Here is a 9,903-nt window from a genome sequence, read left to right as displayed (position 1 = left end):
AGTAAAGTCTCCAATCCATCACCGGATTAGAGCGGTACATGTATATTTTCTTTAAAAACATGATATTTTCTCTTAAAATATGTATAATGTGAGGAAACACTTATAATTTGTCTAAAGACTTATATACATATTTTAAGAGGAAAATATATAAGTAAAGTCTCCAATCCATCACCGGATTAGAGCGGTACATGTATATTTTCTTTAAAAACATGATATTTTCTCTTAAAATATGTATAATGTGAGGAAACACTTATAATTTGTCTAAAGACTTATATACATATTTTAAGAGGAAATATATATTTTTAAGAAGAAATATACATATTTTTAAAAGAAATATACATGTGCCGCTCTAATTCGGTGCCGGATTAGAGACAATTCATATATATATATATATATTAATATGTATATACATTCTCATTTTATAAGTGTAAACCTAGGTTCTTGATTCTCTCAGCCATGATCCGCGCAAACCCTATAGGTCTTACATATAGAAGATACTAGCTAGATATATACTATACAAAACACTATTATAAGTGCTATTTTTCTGTTTTTCTCTTCTTGAAATCTAATAAGTAATCTTGAGATCACCCAAAACCTCATGATCTCAAACTTATCCATCTATGATCTAGCTTTTAAGACATTTATTGAACCATTTTAATGGCAGTTTTGTGGTGAATATTGGAACTATATGGTAGTCGACTACATAATTTGGTACTTTTTCTTTCATTTTGTAATTAGTTTTATTTCCAAGAAAAGACGCTTCAACTCTGTAAACTCTCTATCCGTCACGCTTTTACCATACACACACAGAGGGATGCATGTATATATAATATATTATTTATAATGTCACGTCGTTATAATAAGCATTAGTAATCCTCTTTATCATCGTTCCCTACTTCTGAGATATTAATTTAGTATGTTCTTTACTTGCATGCATTTAGGAAATCATTCTAACTAATTAAAACCCCAATAAAAATATATACACATATAAATGAATAAACCGAGAGAGAGAGAGAGAGAGAGAGAGAGAGAGAGAGAGAGAGAGAGAGAGAGAGAGAGAGAGAGAGAGAGAGAGAGAGAGAGAGAGAGAGAGAGAGAGAGAGAGAGAGAGAGAGAGAGAGAGAGAGAGAGAGAGAGAGAGAGAGAGAGAGAGAGAGAGAGAGAGAGAGAGAGAGAGAGAGAGAGAGAGAGAGAGAGAGAGAGAGAGAGAGAGAAGTTGCTAGCGTGCGGTATTGGAACAGACGAATGCGTCTCCCCTGCTTCGTCTAGATAGATACGCATGTACGTACGTATGTTAATATACATATATAATAACAAGGCATATACTCCTAGATCACATATTTTCTTGCTCAATAATATTAATGTTGGCATCAATTGAGACCCATCTCAAAAAACGAGCAGCTCTATCAAATCCATTTGACGTAAAGTGCAACATTAATTATCAGTCACTGCTAGTAGTGCTACAAATTTTAAAGCGAATAATTTGTACAAGAGCTTTTTGTTGGGATTGTAGTCACTATATCTTAAGACTGTTAAAGCACAACTATCTCGACCATATCTATATTTTTCGTTATAAATTAACTTCTTAATTGAAAATTCTACGGATGAGACAATTCTTAGTTTACTAATGTATTCTAAAAATTTAATTAAGTTAATAGGAGGTGGACCAACAATAATATCGTATTCTGCACTTTTCGATCTTCATGTGTACATAATCTGGACTAAACAAAATACTCACAGGCTAATTTCAAACAAGGTGATCAGAACACAATGCGGAATGTGTACTCAATGGAAACTAAAAGCCTACACACGATAAATTATGAAATTGCAATTGCCACAATTTAAATACATGACTATTATTTTTGATATCATGTTAATTTACAGTTCATTAAAAAATTTAAACGGACCAAGAATAGTATGATGTTCTAGCTAGCTAACTAACAATAATAACATTGATCTGAATACATATAACTATTTATATATCCACACACACAACATATAAATTATTGCTTTAGCTTTTTGTGAGCTGTCGTAAGCACTTTCCCATATTTATTATTAGGGGAGGGAGAGAAAACCATGGTTTCTACTTTCTATATATACGTTGTCTAAACCACCCTCAAGAATTCGTTTTCCTTTTGATTAATCATCCATAGAAATTAACACAAGCAAATTCTGTTTTCGCTACTCATATAAATCCTTTGTTCCGATCAAAGTATACATAGTTTCATTTACACTAATTAATTAATGCATGTATATTAATTAAGATGTTTTATATCACCACTCTTTTAACTAATTAAGAGTAGTGAGCTGTGAGACATTATTGGGGAACCTAACTGTGCAAATTGATTTGAAATTAAGGGACAAATTAAGCCTAAACATAGACCATATGGCGTGATCATGTCTCCCCCACCACAGCAACAACAAAATCTGAATCCTTTGAAAATATATTTGTTTCCACAAATCCACTACCTGATCTCGACCTGATACTGACAAAGTTTTTGGTACTAATATTTCTCTACCACAATCGAAATTCATGTAACAAATAAAAATCTTTCCCCAACTTCAAAACCTATGACCGAATTACAGTTGGGTCTAACTATATATATCGCTTAATTAATACATCTCACCGACTCCGTATGTAACGCGGCATATATATGTTCATATATTTGAAGTTTTAACAATCGAAGAAACACAAAAAAGTGGTCTCTAATATTTATTTCACTCCGAAAATATTACTCACTGATTAATTTGACAAGATGTTATTTGCACAAATAAGAGAAGAAACGAAATATGCATGTTATATATGTTGATTATGATCAACGTCGACTTTGATTACGAAAAGGAGAAAAATGATTAAAAGAGAATTATGATGATTGGTCGTCCCCATCCATATTTTTCATAAGTAGGGTCTATTATTCTGTTTTTTTTTTTTTTTTCTAAAAAAGAATAAATTAAAAAAAAAAAAAAACGAAAGCGGATAACTATCATCATAGGAAGAAAGAACATCCCAACTAATTAACACCTGCAACGTCTCTCATCCCACACCATACCCTCAACTTAGATATTAATAAAAGGAAAAAGTACGAGAAATCAAAAGATTAAAACATCACCAATGTACAAAAAGCAAGCATGGAGATTAAAAAAAAAAAAAAAAAAAAAACAAGAAGAAGAAGAACCAGAGACACAGCTATTTAGGTGTTCTAGTTTCTTTATTAGAGAAAAATCTTATTAAATCCCTCTCTCAGTAAAATCCCAAGATCAGAAAAACCTAATAGAGGGAATAGAGTGCATTAACGACCTAATCTTCAAAAGAAATCCGATGACAAAAAAAAAAAAAAAAAACCTTAAGAATTAAGTTTATATTTAGGTGCCTTATCATATCACGACGCCGGAAATATCCATAGTTAGGGTCTTCTTCTCATTAATTCTTGAAAAGTATGATAATTACTAATTATCTAATTAAGATCATTACGAAAACCGGCCTAATAAGACGCCTAATACAATGGTCAATTGGCCGGTGCCCTAGCCCGAAATACAGCCACTTTTCACACCACTTTATTATAATTAGTACTAGTGGATTAATTACCTGCTCAATCTTAGATGATTCTTACATGGGGTCCTTTTTTTCTTCTTTTTACGGAAATTTCACTGATTTGGTCCACAAATTAATTAGCGTTGCATTTGAATTGTGTAAGTCAGACTTCGGACCAAGCTTTCTTAGTTCCTCAGTCTTTTCACAGAATCACAAATACAAACATCTACTGACACATAAATACATATAGATGACTCAATTTTCGTCTTGGCAGTTACCTTCTTTTTCAAATTAGTTCTTACTGGTGAGAGCATAGCAGTCTATATTATTTGATCTGAATTAAAGGTAGAACACGTTTTTCACATATAACCCTTTTATATTAATAATCCGTGTTATAATTTTCGTGGCTATATAACATCTATATATGCGTGCATATTAGTAAGACAAAAGATCTGAAATTAATGGTCCGAGTGGATAAGTCTTCATAGAGTAATTTTCATATACACAATTCTACACATGTGAGGTTGTATATTTCCTTTTATCATAATGTGTTTTTTTTTTATTTAATTTAATTGAATTTCCTCAAGTATTGAAAATACTAGTCTTACATGAGTGCCAAGTACTTTGTCATATGTACAGATCTCTCATATGTGCCCTGATTTTGAAGAGTCTTAGTTTGATCTATAAAAAGCACAGTAATCTAAATTTAGCTACTTATAATTTATATATTATGACCCTCCAAACTAAAACAAAATATAGAGCACACGTCACATACATGGCGTGTCGTTTGCTACAGTAAGCATACCCTGAACAAAACAAATTAACATCATTAATAATAATAATAATAATAATAATAATAATAATAATAATAATAATACTGTTTGTTGCTTAATAATATTTCTTTGTATCCATCTAGATGCTTTCAGTTATGATATATATATATATATATATATATATTATAAGGTATAAGACAAAACCAATTGAAAATTTGACCCATCCAAATTGAGTTTGGAAACTTAATTGTCATCGTATCTCTATGAAAAGAATATATTAGATACATTCAAACGAGCGCCAGTTGGGTCTAAGCCATTTTTTAATGGTTTAGATTCGGCTGGCGAAATTAATTATGGCTGGCATTTTTTAACTAAATGATATCAGGTTCATGCTTCTCTTGTATACACACGTCAATATATATTATATTAATTCTACCAACTATAACTTAAGAAATAAGGTCATTGGAGTTTAGTCCTTCGTTGTTGGAGTAGCTAGGGTTTTTTCTGTTTCCATTATTTTTTGTTTAATAATTAAACAATCATATTTTCTTTTCAACTGGTCTTCTAGAGCTAATTACTTTTTCTTCTCTTTTGGATTATCTAAATTGATATCTTATATCGGTCTATCAAAAGGCTATACATATAATTAAACAATATAATTTAGGGGCTGCAAATAGGGATCAATTCTGTTCATGATTTTATTTATTTCTTTTGAAATGTTGATCTATTAGTTAATTGTTCTACATCACATTTCTACCCTTTAAAGATTGAATTAAAAGTACTGAGGGTAATGACAAATACTTGAATTAATAAAAAAATGTGGAGTTATTGATGATCATAATGTATATATTTCCCAACAGAATGATTAAGTTCTCATCTAGTCAGAAAATATGAACCGAATATATGAAATTAGATCAAGAAAAGAAGGGAAAACATATAGGTTCTATACAATGCATGTGCACAACAAACCTTTTAGCTAGCTCTACAAATATTTATCAAAAATATTAACAAATTAAGATTGTGTGGACTTTTCTTTTTTATTTAATATTGTTGATTATTGAGTGAGGTTTTTGGTATAGGATAAGATAAGTTAATGGATGTTAATCTGGTTGGGATGTATAAACGGTCTCTTACATTAAACCTCACAGTTTATGTATGTGTGTAAACACGACTGCCTGGTATAGAAGGAAAAAGAAAATCATAGAAGTTGAAGAATGAGTAAGTATCAAGACTTATCAATGCTTACAAAAAATCATTGGTATAAAAAGTGGATTTGACGAATAACAGTCATTAAAAAAATATGACAATCTAAAGTCGTCATCTTTGAAATGCGGCGATTATTTTTTACCATCGAAAAGAGCAGTAAATAAACAAAGGCAGAAACCCGCGAGCAATTAAATAATTAGGAGCAAATGAACATACGTGCATGTGATCTATCTAGCTAGATATGTGCATGTGTGTTTCAATTATTTTTGGCTTGGACCAAAAACAAATGTTCCTTTTTTTTTTTTTTCTGGCTGGAAATGTAGCTATAGGTTGGATGTTTGCATTGGATCAGAGACATATCTCTGACAATTTAGCAAGGCTCTTATATTAGGCCTTTCTCTTGTGAACTTTCGCAAGAATCTCTGCGTTTTAGATCAGCCTTTTCCTTCTCACATCTTCTCTTTCCCAATGTGCAGTTTGTACGTCCCAATTGCAACCCTATTAACTTACATTATATGGTCAACATGGCCTTCCCTTGTCCTCTTTAGTTTTTATTGCTTCAATCAGAGAGCTTCCATCCACACACACACACACATATATATGTGTATGTATATGTGTATATATCCATATGGATCGTTTTCCATGCCTTTCCAAAGATCTCAATTATTGTATTTTTTTTTTTTGGTTTCCTTACGAGTCAATATTTGGTTCTTCACATGCAACTGAGAATCTAAGGTGTACGGCGGTTCTCAACTTTATCTTATATATGTATATGTTGTGGTTAAAATTATTCTATCTTGGGTAAAATATAATTTGATTATTCCCCCACCCACCCCCAAAAAAAAAAAATCATAGCAATTGTAAGTGTTTGGTGTCTAGAATATTTTAATTTGGATTACTTTTAAATGAGTACGTGAATGTAATCAAGTCAATGGTTATCGTCAGTTTTAATTTGTTGTTAAGTATGTATCAAGGCGACAAATAAGTCACATTTTTCAAATTTCTTTACACGGTTTGTTTTTTGTATTTTTTTTTTTTTTTTGTTTTTCCCCTCATTGAATTACAGCTGTATATTTAATGAAATCTATTGGACTATCTCCTTCGCGGTCCACCAGATAGTGTGACAAAATATAGAAACCAATATAAGACCACGGTCGAGTTAAAAATACTTTAGCGCTTAATATTGGAATTTATTTTACAATCCGTATTGTATTAATTAAGACATGTGCCCCTTAATTAAAAACCTCGTTATAGAGTTAGTTTTAGTTGATGAATCTTCTGAGTCGATAAATTTGTGCATATATATATATATATATATATATATATTATATTTTTGCAGCCATTTTAAAAGGAAAACACATCTTATACCAGTCACTATATAATAGTATTAGCACTATGTCACTATATCTTATATTTATGTCACACATTATAATATATATTAGTGCATGTTATTATATTATATATTAGCACTAATGAATTACTAGCATGTTCTTATGTTATTATATTTATGTCAGACATTATAATAAAAGTGTAATCATATGTATGTGTGTGTGTGTGTGTGTGTGTGTATTTTATTCATGTTTTCCAATCTTGCAATAAGTTTAACTTTATTTCACGTGTGATGCGCTGTAGATGTAATTTGTTTTTATCATCGGATATATCCTCTTTAAAAAGCTCAATTTCTCCATCCAAAAAGGACCCATACCCAAAGAAGAGACTCTCTTCCTTACTACTCTTTAAGTTTTTCTTCTAATAACTTCTTAATATATTAGAGAGAGAGAGAGAGAGAGAGAGAGAGAGAGAGAATGGCACTAGAAGCTGTTGTTTTCCCACAAAACCCATTTAGCTATAGCGCCTACAACATGTTAGGAGGGAGTAATAATTGGAGCTATGATGGTTTGATCAGCTTAGAGAAAGACCATGATCATGATCATCATAATATTCAAGAGCAATCTGCAGGTAATTCTTTCGATTTTCTCGAGAACCAAACAGAAAGTAGTACTACTACTTGTACAACCCCTTATGGAGATCATCATAATTGGAACCCATCTGCTTCTTCAATGGTTCCACATTTCAACGACCTCCACCTCTCCAGTACTGTTCCTTCTCCCGACGGTACTACTACAGTTAACGCCAACGGCGATTTCCAGCCGTTCGATTTATCGACCGATGCGATGATCATGCCGATCACAAGCAGTACTCGCCCAAAACGACGCCGTTCCAGGAGTAGAAAGAACAAAGAAGACATCGAGAATCAGAGAATGACCCACATTGCCGTTGAGAGAAACAGAAGAAAGCAAATGAATGAGTACCTCGCGGTTCTCCGATCCCTAATGCCAGACTCTTACGTCCAAAGGGTATTCATTAATTAATTTTCTCTCTATCTAAAACATTTTTTTTTTATTTCTTCTTCTTCTTTCTTCTTTTCTAAACTGTGCAAATATTTCTCAACTGTTAGTTCTTTATCGAGTTTTCTAAATTATATAATTAAAATATGATTCCCGTTGTTTTTTAACAGGGCGACCAAGCATCAATTATCGGAGGAGCGATTAACTTTGTGAAGGAGCTAGAGCAACAAGTACAGTTCCTTGGTGTTCAAAAGGAAATCAAAAGGCAGGGTTCCGATGGCGGAGTCTCCGACGCGCCTTTCTCCGAGTTCTTCACCTTCCCGCAGTACTCGACCAGCTCGGGTACTAGTAAAACTTACCACGATAGTAACCCAGTAGCCATGGCCGGCACGGGCGAGACATCGTCCGCCATCGCGGATATCGAGGTGACGATGGTCGAGAGCCACGCCAACATTAAGATAAGATCGAAAAGGCGGCCGAAGCAGCTGCTGAAGATGGTCTCTGGCCTGCAGAGCATGCGGCTCACGGTTCTTCACCTCAATGTCACAACGGAACAAGCAATTGTCCTCTATTCTCTCAGTGTCAAGGTAACCCCCCAAAAAAAAAATCAATAAAAAAACTACAAAATAAAAAATCTCACTTTTTTAAAATTAGTTTTAAAGTGAAAAAAAAAAAAAATTTTCCCGCATCGAATATTAAATTAAATAAATATTTTAATGTTAAGTTAACTTTAAGAGTTTTAAAGTCAGAAATGTTCCTTTAAAATTATAATTAATTTTTTTATGGGATCTTTGAGCAGGTAGAGGACGACTGCAAGCTTACATCCGTCGACGATATCGCGACGGCGGTTTACCAGATCCTAGCTAGAATTCAAGAAGAAACATTAATGGCAAACTGAAAATTGGCCGTCCATTTTAACTGGCTTTGTATTATTTGTTTGCATTTAATTAGCCTGGAACCAAATTATTGCTATTAATCTCGCTAGTAATATTTCATCAGCTTATTAAAGCAATATTTTGACCCCCTTTTTTCTTTTTCTTCTCTTATTTTTTATTTATTTTTTCTGAGGTTGTTGTTGTCAGATCCTATGTTTTCTAAGTCTAATTACTTGAGTTGGAAGCATGGTTCTGGGAAAGGGTTTTTTTTTTTTTTTTTTTTTTTTTTTGCATTTTGATAAAATTTTTATCCATGAATAATAAGAAGTTTCCTCTATTTTTTTTTTCTTTGAAAACTTTTTTTTTGGTATTTTGCGGCCCACTTAAAGCTGATATACATATACATATATATATATATAAATTATATATTAGCCACACACATATACAAAATTATATATGAGTGGTCAATTCAATAATCTTCACAATCATAAGGATATATACTCTGATGTATAATGGAGTTCACCAACTAGCTATAATGCATCTCAAGACCAACAGGCAGCAACCCACAAATCATTGGGTATGTTCCTAAATGGACCGTATAGACAAAAATTTCATCCCCATCAATTGTGTTTACCAACCAAATTAATCTGTTTATGGAACTTTTATTTATTTATTTATTTATTTTTGATAGTTCATCTCGTGATAATACGAGCTGATCACTTGTCCACAGCGCACAAATTAGAAGTTCATGGAAATTATAATATGCATTTAGGTGACACTAGTCAAATCATTAATTAATTTATCTTAACCTCTTATAAATAAATATATATATATATAATATGTTCCTCTAAATATATTTAATATAAGCATATGTATAATATAACTATTACTAATTAAGGTCATAACCGGAACTATATGTATACAGTCCAAAGTGAGACAAGTTAGTGGTTAATCAAGTTTGAACTTACGGACCAATTAGTAATGTAATCATAAGCACTATATTTTTGAAAATTATCTTAATATATATAATCTTCTGCAGGTGATGAAAATTATGATCAGAAAGGTTTACATTAATCTGGAAGTAGTTAATATATGAGATAGACCAGTTCTTCCAAACTTGGTAGAAGGAGAGTTGAGGAACAGATGTTGCGGCGCCAATTTGTAGGGAA

At 32.1% G+C, this 9,903-nt stretch overlaps 1 protein-coding gene across 1 annotated transcript; it reads left to right on the top strand.

The window, feature by feature from the left end:
• The first annotated feature begins 7,316 nt into the window (after positions 1 to 7,316).
• Positions 7,317 to 8,878, top strand: LOC21387089 (transcription factor bHLH94). Its single transcript, XM_010108554.2, has 3 exons — positions 7,317 to 7,868; positions 8,030 to 8,446; positions 8,659 to 8,878. Exons 1-3 carry the CDS (start codon positions 7,317 to 7,319, stop codon positions 8,755 to 8,757), a joined length of 1,068 nt encoding a protein of 355 aa, XP_010106856.1. The 3' UTR covers positions 8,758 to 8,878.
• The last annotated feature ends 1,025 nt before the right edge of the window (positions 8,879 to 9,903 follow it).

Source organism: Morus notabilis, unplaced genomic scaffold (genome assembly GCF_000414095.1).
Source record: "Morus notabilis unplaced genomic scaffold, ASM41409v2 Scaffold2143, whole genome shotgun sequence".
In the NCBI taxonomy this organism is placed as follows: Eukaryota; Viridiplantae; Streptophyta; class Magnoliopsida; order Rosales; family Moraceae; genus Morus; species Morus notabilis.
This window is presented reverse-complemented; position numbering and strand designations above follow the sequence as displayed.

Excerpts from the sequence above, each read along its gene's own strand:
- LOC21387089 (XM_010108554.2), top strand. The coding sequence starts at position 7,317 with ATGGCACTAGAAGCTGTTGTTTTCCCACAAAACCCATTTAGCTATAGC. Across the intron at positions 7,869-8,029 it reads CAGACTCTTACGTCCAAAGG|GGCGACCAAGCATCAATTAT; the intron begins GTATTCATTAAT and ends GTTTTTTAACAG. Across the intron at positions 8,447-8,658 it reads TCTATTCTCTCAGTGTCAAG|GTAGAGGACGACTGCAAGCT; the intron begins GTAACCCCCCAA and ends ATCTTTGAGCAG.